The sequence below is a fragment of the Rhododendron vialii genome, chromosome 10a (genome assembly GCF_030253575.1).
Source record: "Rhododendron vialii isolate Sample 1 chromosome 10a, ASM3025357v1".
Classification (NCBI taxonomy): domain Eukaryota; kingdom Viridiplantae; phylum Streptophyta; class Magnoliopsida; order Ericales; family Ericaceae; genus Rhododendron; species Rhododendron vialii.
Genome location: NC_080566.1, coordinates 7910275 through 7923648, shown reverse-complemented (window position 1 = coordinate 7923648; position 13374 = coordinate 7910275). Strand labels below are relative to the sequence as shown.

The window sequence follows — 13374 nt, the reverse complement described above, 5'->3', positions numbered from 1 at the left end:
GTATCCAATGAACATAAGTATTTGTATGACTAAAGTTCTCAACGAGTTCTGCAAGGTGAATGGTTCAAATAATCAAAATAAATCCTGCAAAAGCCCAAAAATAGGCCAGCTGCAAGTTGCAATCTTGAAAACCAACCGCAGAGAATCCATTTCCAAAGAAGAAAACCTTTTTTTAACCCATCTCATCTCATCCCATCCCATCCCTTCTTTTCTTTTCTTTTTTATCATCTTTTTTACCTATCATCTTGTTCTTTGAACTTTCTTTAATATTTTCTTTTGGGAGTGCATATATATTCAGACTTATCTAAATAACCCCAGAACTCTAATCATTTCTCTTTACACTACACTTTAGCTATGCAATTCTTATCTCCATGGGTACACACCTATATTCATTGTGAAAATACCAAATTGCGCGACGTGTCAACACTACAAGGATAGAACAAAGAATGATGATTACGAAGGTGATTAGGCAAGGGTTCTGGAGAGTTTTAATTAGATAGTGTAGAAAATTTCAGAACAGATGAACTAGCCTGAGAAAGATTGCGCAAATCTTTTTTTTACAAAAAGAAAGATACATAGGACTTAAAGTTTACTCTCTCTTTTTTGGACATTATTGTTAGAAGAGAGAATTGACAAGGAACTTTGTGTAAAAGTTCTTGAATAAGACAAAAAAGGAGGACAGATAATTGAGAAACCAACAGGAAAAGGACTTTTAGAATAATTTAAACAGATAAGATTTCAGAAGTTTCTTTTTCTGTCATTATTATCAAAGATGTTTAAGTTTAAATCTATCACTCCATTTTCGACTTTTAACTTTTCAGTTTTATCAAACAATACCTAAGTTTTAGATTCAAACTAAACGATGTGGTTGGATCAAAAAAATAAATAAATAAACACCTAAACGATGTAGCGACAATAGAATGAATGACACGTGCAAATGGAGACAGAGCATGAGAACAGAAGATCTGATCCCTTTTGTAAAAGAGACTCAAAGCCAAATCATGAATATGTGCATCTTTTGTAATTCTCTTTATTAATAGAACCTCTTACAATCCTTACAGAATTGGATCGAAAAAACTTCACATAAAGTGAAGTGTGTGGTCCAAGACTCCAGATTCACTTGAGTGTATCCGGACCCACATACTCCACTCTATTGAGTCACACAATTCTGTGTATGGAGAGTTTTTTTTGGACCTCGTTATGGATTTTCGCACTGCTGATCCAGGAATTCAATTAGTCAATGGGGTCAACCGGATTTGAACTCCGTACTTGGGTTTTATAGTGAGGATTACAACAGGGGCATGGCGGTAGTTCTCCGAAATAACGAAGCTAAACCGTGATATCAGCATGGCTAATATGATCTTGGCTTCCATAATGGCGAAGCCCTGGCCCACGCAATTTCGTGGGCCTGCGGCAAAAGGGATGAACCGGCCCGGGGCGAAGGACTTGGAGGAAAACCGCTCCGGGTTGAACTCGTTGACATCTTTGCCCCACAATTCTTCACTGTGGTGGATGGCCAGAACTGGGATCCATATTGACAAGCCCTTGGGGATGTGGAGGTCACCTAGCTTTATGTCTTCAAATGCCATTCTTGGGAGAACTGAAGCTGGTGGGTATAGCCTTAGTGACTCATTAATCACCATGTTTAACTGCATATAGCAAAAAAGTAAAACTTATGTGAGTTTTTGTTTTCAAAAGCAAAATCCACATTTTAGTACTAAGAAAAATTACTTTTTTAAGGAACCAAGAAAAATGGAAGCGCGCGTTCAATTCAATCTTTCAATTTTTTTATTGAAAATTTGATTAAGCACTTACACTTAACTGATTGAGCTGAATTTTCTTAGCACCGCATGAAACAAGGTTTTACAATTAATAGACGGCTCGGATCATATGCGTGGGATCCGAAAATGAACTGTATGAAGCATCTGTTCAGTGGTAAAAAATTATATACTCACGGTCGCTGTGTTCTGTATAATAACAAAACAAAAAATATCGACAAGACAAGTTTTGATTCCATGACTTCTGACCAACAAGATGACCAAGAGCCCGTTTCAGAACACTTTTTTAAAAAATAAGTACTTATTTCACATTTTCAAACTCAAAAATAATATAAATGAAAAATAAATTTTCAATTTTTTTTGCACCGTATTAAAGATCTCATTGAGATCTCTTAAACAAGATCCATATTACATATTTTTAGATTTCAATAAGTCCATTATTTTTGAGCTTGAAATTGCCTTTTTAAAAAATAAGTACTTATTCGGCTTTCTGGAACGGGGCCCAAGTCGGTTTAGAATTTTCAAAAATACCACCATCACATCATTTCAGTCGAGTTTTTATGAGGAAGTTTTTTTTTTTTTTTTTATCAGTAAAGAAAGAATTTCCATACTGTATACTTACCAAGGTCAATTTTGGGAGTTGATCAACTGAGGGAGCACCGCCGTTACTCCCGCACACCTCCCTCACCTCAGCGCGAACCTTGTCTTGCCACGTGGGATTACTAGCCAGGAGCATGACGGTCCACGTCAGCAGTAGAGCAGTGGTGTCATGGCCAGCAAAGAAGAAGGTCTTAATCTCGTCCATAATCAGCTGCTGGTTTAAGCTAAACCCGCCACTAATCCCTCTCTTACTCCGCATCTCGTTCAGAAGCATCCCCAGCAAATCGTTCCCGAACGAATTGCTCCTCCCGACCTCCACGCAGTCCTTTCGGCTCTGGATTATTTCCAGGAGCAATCTCTCCACCTCCGTCTTTAGCGATTTTATTTCTCTGTTGTATTTGCTCGGGAAAAACCTGTGACAAAATCAAATTATCGTACGTTAATAGCGAAACATATTAGAACTTAAAAATTTCTCCACAGAGAGAGAGAGAGACATGTTCTTCATAGAGGAACTCGGAGACCCTGTTGTCCCCCGAGGGGCAACGTCGGTGTTGTTTCCATCCAAATCGTCCATTTCGATAATAGACGGCTTAGATTTCATAGACGGTGTTGGCTGCTAGCCTGCCCCGTTTGGCTCAGCTACGTCTACTCGTGGAGGTGATCGTATATAAAACTTACCAACTACATACAAAATACGTACGCAATGATGTGATTGACTGGAAAGATAGAGTATTTTTTTTTATTTAAAAGAAAGAGTTTGTCAACATCAATTTTTAGTTATATAAGCAAATGTTGTTATCATGTTGGTGTAGTAGGAGATTTTATAATATGATTAGCGTTATTTTGTTAATATAAAAAATACTTGAATGAGTCACTAGTGAAACTTGTAATAACCAAAGCCTCCCCCGAGAAGATACAATACATTTTGCGCAATCCTCCGACTGAAAATACACGGAAACAGATTTACAGAGGATATTTAGGTACAGAAGATTTGACCTCCCAGGTGCGGGGTCCCATGCTTTTGTGTGTATGGTTACATGTGTTCTTTATGGAGTATTAAGCTCACCTGCTTCCGGGAAAGCATAGGTGGCGGCTTGCTTGGGCGCAACGGTTCTGTAAAACCGTCAACAGATGGAATATCTGCTTCCCCTTCTCGTAGCTGCAATCGAACTCGGTTCTGGAAATGATGTCGGCGGTGAGTCGACTCATGTGCTCGCCGATCTCGAACTCGGTCTGCCCCGATTCCATTGCACTTTTTAGCGACCGGAGCATTCCCTCGGTGCAGTCCACCATGTACCCCGCATAACTCTGTAAATAATTAACCCAAACCACCATTTTCAGCATTTTTACTACATAATAAAATGAGTATAGATAAGGAAATTGATTTTAGCAATTCAAAAATTGATTGAGGGGCTCTAAAACGACGTCGTTTTGTGTATCAACACAGTTCAGTTTTGGAGCTCTTCTATCTATTTTTGGAGTGCCAAAATCACAATTCTATAAATAATATATACGTACATACATAGAAATTGATTACAAAATTTGCACGGAGTTTAGAATTCTGTGCTTAATCATCGCGGTCTTGTCCTCGCTAACTACGACTAACGATAATGATTTTGAATGAGAAAAAATTAAAAAAAACGTGAAGATAGTGAGAGAGATATTAACGACAAAGAATCTAGGATGTCTTTGAACATAGCCTAGGTGGCCCACCCAAATTATGGGCATATCTGATAACCCTTTTATTTGTGAGTAAATATTCAATAGTTCAGGGGAGCACCGTCATATTATACTTCAGATTATTCCAAAATCACATATTTATATGAGATTCATGCACTTAGTTGTGAACCCCACGAAATTGTGTGGTTATAAAGTGATCCGAAGCACCACGTAACGGTGCTCTTAGAATGTTGCATAATTTCATTTTTTTTTTAGTTGTCTTGAAATTTTTATTTAATTACTTTGTGTATTGATTTAGGTATAGAATAAACTTACAAATAAGCAAACAAGGAAGAGCAACCAGACAGGGAAAAAATTTCAGTGTTTGGGTGGGTACCACGTGGTGCAAGTTCGGCGCATCCGAGCCGTCCATTGCACTTCTCAACAAACAGATATTGAAATTATTTTCTGTGAAATCACTCAAAAAAGGACAACAGTGTATAGGTGGCATATACACTATAATAAAAGCTCCATTTGTCTTTTAATTAATAATTTTAATATTGGTCTTCCCTCCAAATTAAATGGATAATTAATGGCACTCATTTTCGTCGTTGTCATCTACTCCATCTTTTATTACACTCGGCCATTTATTAAGGATAATTTTGATAAACTTACCATTTTCCACTTCGATTGTATACCATAAAAAATAAATTTACATTACGTCGCGCGTGATTTAAAAAAACTCATCTAAAAGATTAATAACGTCCTCAATACTGGGTTGAACCCACAACTTCATTGCCCGTACCTAAGTGCAGCTACAAAATTGTTGGGTCAACTGTTCCAATTAATTTTGATTTTTTGAAACTAATTAAAATATATAGTGTAAATAAATACATACAAATACATATACCACGTATACGCGTGTACGAAGCCACAACCTAACTCCAACTACACAATGGTTCTAGTGTCCCGGTTTTGATTTTTAAAAATTTATTAAAATATAGTGTAGATATATACATACATGTAACATATGCTATGTATACGCTCGTGGTGTATCAACTCGCGACCTAATTGCAACGACACAGCGGTTCAACTGTCCTAGTTTTGATTTTTTTAAAATTTATTAAAATATTTTGTATGTATTATATATATATATATATATTGTATATATACACGCGTGATGTTATTTGGTGCTCCAGGAGCACAGGTACACATACTATGTATACACTTGTACCTAAGTGATTATTCAATGCTCCAGGAGCACAGGTACATATCCTAATCAAGTATACACGTGTGTACTTGAGTGATTATTCAATTCTCCAGGAGCATTGCCACGTGGTACTCCAGAAACCTCTAACTTGGGGCCACATGAATGTGCGGACTATGGTGGTAGATATTTCTGAAACATTTTGTTTCCAATAAATTTTATTCATCCATTTCACTATACTCATTACTCTTAAAAAAACCTCTCTTAAAATCCAAATCGGACAGGGCCATGACGGTAGTAATAATTTCCACGTGTGTACCTTGAGTTTGTCTCCCATGAAGGCGGGCGCGACAATGTGTCGCTGGTGATGCCAATCATCGCCGTTGGCCATCAGCAGGCCCCGCCCGATGAAGTGCTTCGAGCCCTGTTGCTGCAGCCACGATTTCCCAGCCTTGGTGCTGTACCTCGACAGCAGCTCTTTTATCAGCTCCGTCTCCGTTATGCACATCCTCGGCTCTATCCCATTCCAGTATATGAATCTCTTCCCTGCGTTTAACATAAAATTTCCAAAATCAATCACAACAAATTTAAATTCAAAACTATAGGGTACGTGCAATCCGATTTCATGAACGTTTTCAGATATTGGTCCTGTTTATCAGACTTTTCAGTAGATGTCAGGTTCGTTTGTCTGATAGAACTATTAATAAGAGCATATACAATTTTAGAGGGTATACAGTCCCATCAAATGAAAAATGATATGATTCATATAATACCATACTTTCCTTTGTGTTGGATTATTCATTATATTTCTAATGGGTGTTTGATTCTGGTCATAAATTTTCTAACCAATTGCGGATATGTGATCTATTTGGATTATATTATTCCTTTCGATGCTCATATCCGATCAAACGAACGGCTAGATAATTCTTATGCCAATTCATTTCGAACATATTCAAAAACATCATATTTTAGGAAGAAATTGTGTGTTTTCGAGAAAATTTTCCGGAAAACAAGTTCTAAAAGTTCTCTATGGAAACAAGAGCTTAGTTTTGCAGAAGATGAGCTCGTGAAAGAAAACAAAAACGATACCAAACTGACACGAATTTCTATTTTGAAAAAAGGTTACCATAGAACTTGGACCAGACGAGAAAATGGGGCAGGAGTCGGCCGACGATATCATGATGAATGGAGTCCATATCCTTAGAGGTGGATTTGGAAACAAGAGAAGCCATGTCCAAAATGTTTCCGGTTAGGAACCGGGGTTTAGGGCCACACACTCCTTGCTTTTCCATTATTCTCCGGATGCGTCTGGGTGTTACCCAGTAACAAGTCACAGTTTCATAAGCAACTCTAACGAAGAAAAACAGAAACACAACTAATATGGCCAGCAGCACCATCATGGTCGGGGAGAGAGAGAGAGAGAGAGAGAGAGAGAGATTTTTGGGTGAGAGATTTGGTTTTGAGCATAAGAAGGCCGCATTTTAATTTATAGGGGTAGGAAGGCTTTGCCTAGTGGTACAGTATGTTTTGTGAAAAGACTATTCTGTACTGACTTTTGTTTCGACTGGACTATGGTATTCGGACAAATAAGTCATTTTGGCTTATTTTTTGTTCTTATTCAAATTTTTTTCGTATTACTTGGCTTATTGTCATTTTTTTTGGGATTATTGCATCCTCACGTCAAGAGGAATCTAAAAAGTAAAAAATTTTGACCGAAATCCAATTTTTTTTGAATAAAGACAAAAAAAAATCAATAAGCCAATTTTTTCGTCTTTATTCAAAAAAAATTGGATTTCGGTCAAAATTTTTAACTTTTTAGATTCCTCTTGTCGTGAGGATGCAATAATCCCCCAAAAAAATGACAATAAGCCAAGTGATACGAAAAAAATTTGAATAAGGACAAAAAATAAGCCACTGTGGCTTATTTGTCCGAACGGTTATGTTGCTTTCATCCGTGGGAATAAAGGGTGTGTTTGAGCTTACATTTTTCGGTTCCGCTAATAGGTGCTCCGGGGGCAATAGTCTAGGTGCGATAAATGTACGTACTTAGATATATGAGTTGTGTTTATGGGGAGGCGAGGGGACAGCAGCGTGCTGCTGGGCCCAGTTTCTGGGCTCATTCCAGTCTCGCTCCGATGATCGGAATCATTCACTTTGTAGAACTCGTCGAGTAGAACAACCATGCAAAAAATCAGCTTAATTGGATATCGTTAAGTGCCTGATTGGAACCTTTTTATGTTGAAAAGAATGGACCCGAAACACTGGATCAAATCCACTGTAACCCATGGACCGAGATTTATATGGGCTCTGATTAGGCATTTAACGATATCCAATTAAGCTGATTTTTTGCATGGTTATTCTACTCGACGAGCTCTACAAAGTGAACGATTTCAATCATCGGAGCAAGACCGGAGTGAGCCCAGAATCGGGGACAGCAGCCCCCCGCTTTCGTGTTTATGAATACTCACAAATTATAAAGTTTCACCACTTATTTCTAAACTAGCCATAAATGCGTATATTACTTTTTTCTAATGACAGTCTTACCCTCATTAGTTAGATGAGACCTATTGAAATGTATTTCAATATCTGCTCGTTCACTTCTAGTACTTCAAAGGTTTTTTAATTTATTTTCCTCTATGAAAACATGAAAATTTCAATTCTAGTGGGCAATCAATATCTCTACTAGCACTCCATCCTTAGTGTATCTCGAAAGAGAAAAAAAGAAACAGAACAATTTTTCATAATATATGCAGAAAATCAAACAATTGGATAGCACTACAACAAACAATTAAATTAACTCACGAGTCTCGACTTTCAAAGTCCAAAAGAGAGAGGGAAAAAAAATACAGTAACACAACAACTATACAAAACATGATACCAAAACTGAAAATTGAAGCCCTCTTCTTCACTAAGAAAACATTGTCCTGGAAAAGGTTGAAAGCCATTTTTCACTAAATTGTTCCTCGTTTTGACACTGTCACCGGACTCAATATTATCGTCTTCTTGAGGAAGCTCATTCAAGTCAAAATTATTTCTTCTTTCAATTTGGTTTAACTCACGCTCCAGATATTCATCATCCATTCTCCTACTGTCTTACGTATTGAAAGACCGTTATCTATTAAACATAATTATAAAAAATAAAAATAAAAAACAACTTCATCTAGTGAAAATAGCATGGGAAATTTTTTTTCCATGTAACTCTAAAAAATCTATGGAGATGTTGAAGAAAAAATTCATACCTCAGTTTGGTTGGTGATCAAACGGTAGAATTGGTCTACTTTGAGAGCAAGCATATGAAGTGCTTGGTTGAAGTCTCACAGAAAATAAAAGTGGCAGGTTCCAATTTCCCATTTTTCCTCTTTTTGTTTTTTTATTTTATTTTAAATATGGAGAAAGATAAAGAGTCGTGGTTGATTATTTTTGTCATTCAAAATACTCTTGAACTTCTTTTGATGAAATGATTTGTATTTTCAATGTGGTTAATTAATCAATCTTGGGATGGGTATAATAAAATGCAATCTCTCTCTCTCTCTCTCTCTCTCTCTCTCTCTCTCTCTCTCTCTCTCTCTCTCTCTCTCTCTCTCCATGGCGGTGTCCCAAAGGCCAATTTTCTACTATCTCGTTCCAAAGGCCAATTTTCTACCCTCTCTCCCCCTAACTCTACAAGTTTAAAATATCAAAAATACGAGTAATAACGTCACTGATCTATTTGACCATGTATCGAAACATCATTCATAAAAAATTTCTAATATGTTGTGCTCTGCACAAAGACTTTTCGAGAGAACCATGAGAGCGTCAAGTGACATGCATGAATATAATGATTGACTTTCTAATAAATTTCATTCCAATCCAAGTATATATTGGAAAGAAAGTATTTAAAACTCCAAAAAAATTTAAAAGAACCATGACACTTACGTATCCCATAATTTATGATATGATTATGTCCCTCTTTCGTTAATTATTTTTCTGATAGGTTTTCTCTCTCTCTCTCTCCGTCTCCCTTGATTTTTATTGGTTTAAAATAAATATATAAAAAAAGAGTAATATTCATTAATATCGTCAAAAATATGTTCTACTTTAGATTTTTTTTTTTTTTTTAAGAAATGGCTGAACATTTCTTTGACTAATGAAAAATAAAATTCAAGATTTCATCCAATTGATTTTATTTTTTTTAGGAACACAAACATAAACCCATCCAATTGGTTTTTCATACTACCAAAGATTATTTTTTTAATCCATTGACTCCTACGATTCAAATTCTAAACTTCAAAACACTTTTTTTTTTTGGTAATGAAGAGTAGTCCCCGGTTCAGCTTGCGCGTACCACAGGAACTTCAAAACACTTACTTCTACCAATTAAGCTAATCTTAATTCATTCCATGATTATTGGATCAACTATTTTTATCAAAATGAAACATGAGGTCTCTCATCCATTCCGGATTATCATCTAAACAGTCTAATTGATCATCTTGTAAATGCATGGGTTAAACTATCTATCTCCTCTTGTTTATTTCACAGGAAAATTTTAGGGACCTCAAGAACTCCCTCTTATTTTTTCACCGGCGCAGAAATCCTAACATTCACATTGCAATTTTTTTGGCAACGACGGAGCTAGGGCAATCGTTATGATTTTCTCAAGTTATTATACGGCAGATTGAGTATTGTCGAATTTGTACTCTACTATAAGATTTCTAATAATGAGATGACATTAATCTGCTTGGGATAGAAAAAATCCAACCATTCTTTGGTAGGTTAATTAAATGGGATACATCATACTTCTTCCTTAATGATTGACCTATATATCATTTAATAAATCCCAGTTTTTTTTTTACAAGGAAAAGTAAAGGTTACTGGAATATCATTTATTGCGATACTAAATTTTTTCCCTTAGATATTGTCATTTTTTTTTTGTCACAAAAAATGAAATGAGAGATGACGTTTTACGTTAGCGAATATACTTTTTCTTGTAGTGAATTATGTTTTAATTGACGCATTAACCGCTCGTACAAAAATGAAATACACACACACCGAGCTTCTAGTGAGTGATTCCTCACTTTGTTAAAATGCGGATTTCTAATCTCACCCGTTGGATCTCATCTTTTCCTTCCACACCCACCACACAAAAGAAATAAAAATTGAGAAGAAAACTTGGCGAGAGTGAAATGACAAGCAGCCACCCAGTTCCACAGTCAGGATCCCTTATGGTAATACCATGCAAACCTCACCTTTCCAAGTAAATTTCGATGATTCGAGCCGTTTAAAGTGATCAGAACGTGAATATAAGGGTCCATTTCTAGAAATCAGCAAAAAAAAATGACGGAGAAGGGCTTGATCGGAGTAATTTTCATTGAACGGTTCAATAAAAAACTGCTCAAATCAAGCCCTTCCCGGTCAATTTTTTTTGCTGATTTGGCGCAAAAACCTTTAAAATCACATTTTGTACACGTTGAACGACTCGGATCATCAAAATTTGCTTGAGAAAGATGAAGTCCACGCGATATTACCGTGAGGGATCCCTTACTTGAATCGTGGTGCCCAGTTCCATTTGACAAATTTAAAAGCCCAAAGGTTTTGATACTGCAGAGAGTACAGAATTCGCAGAAAAACCCCAAGTGGGTCAAGAGAATCAAGACATAAACATGGCCCATTACCGAAAGCTACCATTTTTAAACCTTTCCCATCTAGACTTCTGCTATGACTTTGCTAAATGAAACCATGCATGATGCGTCTGGTAGTTAGAATCAGTTGGAAAAAAAAAGCTGATGAAATTCTATTCATTCTTTTTGAAAGGAATAAGGTTCCAAAACCCCAAGGGACGTTCAAGTGGTAGCATGGATGAACAGTAAATTCAGACATTCTGATCAGTTTGAAACTTGACGACCTCTTCGGGCCATGCCGCAAGAGAGAAATTTTTTGTGAATCCTCTCCTGGTGTGGATGGCTTGCCTTGGACTATACCGGAAAGAAGAATAGCTGAGGTGCGCGTAAGTTGGCTCAGACACCCTTGACCGTTGAAAAAAAAAGTTCATCAAGTGAGAAAAGGGCAAAAGATGAAGTCACTTTCCCATAAAGAGGAGATTCATATGCAAAGATTTGGAGTAAAAAAAAAAAAAAAAACATCCAGGATTAGTTGAAAAACAAAATGTCATCTAAAGCGGAAAGGGGGAATATAATCATCACATGATTAGGATTGAGTAGTTAATACATTGTTTTCAAAATTCAACATATGCTCAAAGGCAAGTGAAAGGGAAAGAGAGATGTGGACTGAATTCAGTCAAAAAGTATGGGGGATAGGGAAGAGATATATATGTATACGGAGTGTTTCACGTGAGGACTGCAGACTACCGTTATGGCCGTTGGATTGTGTTTTGAATTGTTAGGATTTGCGGACAATTTAATCGCGCAAATAGATTGTCTGCGAATCCTAACCATTCAAAATACAATCCAACGGCAGCTGAATAGTCCGCATTTTAGCTTAAAATGCGGGGTCTTTAGGAGAAATGAACCGTATATGTATATAATTAGTCTTCTACTAAAGGATTTTGATAAAATGTGGACTTCTCAGTTCTGGATCATATTATGATGATCCAAATTGTTTAACATGTTTAGAACATGTTTTTAAAGACATTGCGTGAAATCAACTCAAAATATGACCGGAAAGTGATTGATCCAAACAAAATTTCATAAAGCTTGACAGGAACTGTTCTATGTAAAAAATGTTTGGATCAAGCACGTCCCGATCAAATTTTGAGCCGATTTCTAGAGGATACCCTTAAAAACATGTTTTAAACAAGTTGAGCGGTTTGAATAATCAAAATTAAATATGACCCGAAAATGGGAGGTCCGCATTTTAAGCAAAATGAGGGATCCCTCATTAGAAGCTTGGTGTGTGTGTGTGTGTGTGTGTGTGTGTATACGGGCGGTTCAATGGACACCTAAAAAAAACACCCCAAATCTCAATCTCATAGTTCCCGATCAAATTTTTATGAAACATATGACCGGGAAGTGCTTATTTTGAACAGTTTTTAATTGAACCATTCATTAAATCTAAATTAAAAACTGCTCAGATCAAGCCTTTCCCAGTCTTTTTTTTTGTTGCTAATTTATACCCTTAAAATCACGTTCTAATCACATTGAACGGCTCAAATCATTAAAATTTGATCGGAAACTATGAGGTATTTTTTTAGGTGTCTAATTAGTTGTGTGCGCGTGTGTATATATACATATACACACATATATATATACACACACATAGAGAGAAAGAGGTAGGGGCCAAGAGGGGGTGTATTTCTACAATGAAATATGTGAAGAACAGACTATATTATTATTTTTTTATAAGCAACAAAATTTTATTGAACTCGCACTAGAATAAAAGATCAGAGGACAATGTTAATTCGGTATATAAGTAATCATCTTTTGTGTCATTCTAGATCAGATAAAACATGAATTACTTCCACTACATAAAAGTCAATATTGATACTTCTTTGTGCGCCATCTTGTCAAAGAACATTCGGAATTTCTTGTCTATTGTCTTAAGTATTCGTTTTATGTTATCATGTTGAAAGAATATACCGCGTAGTATGATAGTAAAAAATTTCGTTTCTTTATCGATCAAGAATTTTAGCTCCGCTCCCGTACGATTCTAATGTTGTCCATCAATCCAATCGCCGAATAGTACATGTTGTGAGGATTTCCTATTTGTTAATTAGCTAGTGGGTATCATTTTTTTTTTTGGGGGGGTAATTATAGTGGGTATCATTTGCTAGAAATTATAGCCAATGATACTTTATTTCAAGAAATGGATCCGCATAACGTAGGAACCCTGGCTAGAGAGCAAGAATGGGACATACTCTCGTGGGGTTGGCTGCCCCTAGGGAATGACAGCGTGCCCTAAAACCTAACATGGGAGAAGAATTAAGACTGCAGAAATTCCATACATTGTAAAGTGACTGGTGTGTTCATTTGCTAGGCACATGATTTTAATTCATGGAGAGAGAGAGAGTATTCAATGAAAGGTCCTCAGCATGTTGTCTCTCTCAATGAAAGGTCCTCAGCATGTTGTCGACATGTTTAATATTTGATGCAATACTAATAAGTGTGTTGTCTTGGGACGTTGCAAATAAGCAGCCAA

General features: G+C 36.5%; 1 protein-coding gene across 1 annotated transcript; it reads right to left on the bottom strand.

Moving 5' to 3' along the window:
* Window positions 1–997: 997 nt before the first annotated feature.
* On the bottom strand, window positions 998–6699 carry LOC131304630 (cytokinin hydroxylase-like). Its single transcript, XM_058331956.1, has 5 exons — window positions 6371–6699; window positions 5564–5790; window positions 3445–3686; window positions 2401–2791; window positions 998–1649 (listed from the first exon to the last, which is right to left on the bottom strand). The coding sequence occupies exons 1-5, from the start codon at window positions 6642–6644 to the stop codon at window positions 1230–1232; spliced, it is 1554 nt and encodes a 517-aa protein (XP_058187939.1). The 5' UTR covers window positions 6645–6699; the 3' UTR covers window positions 998–1229.
* Between the last annotated feature and the right edge of the window lie 6675 nt (window positions 6700–13374).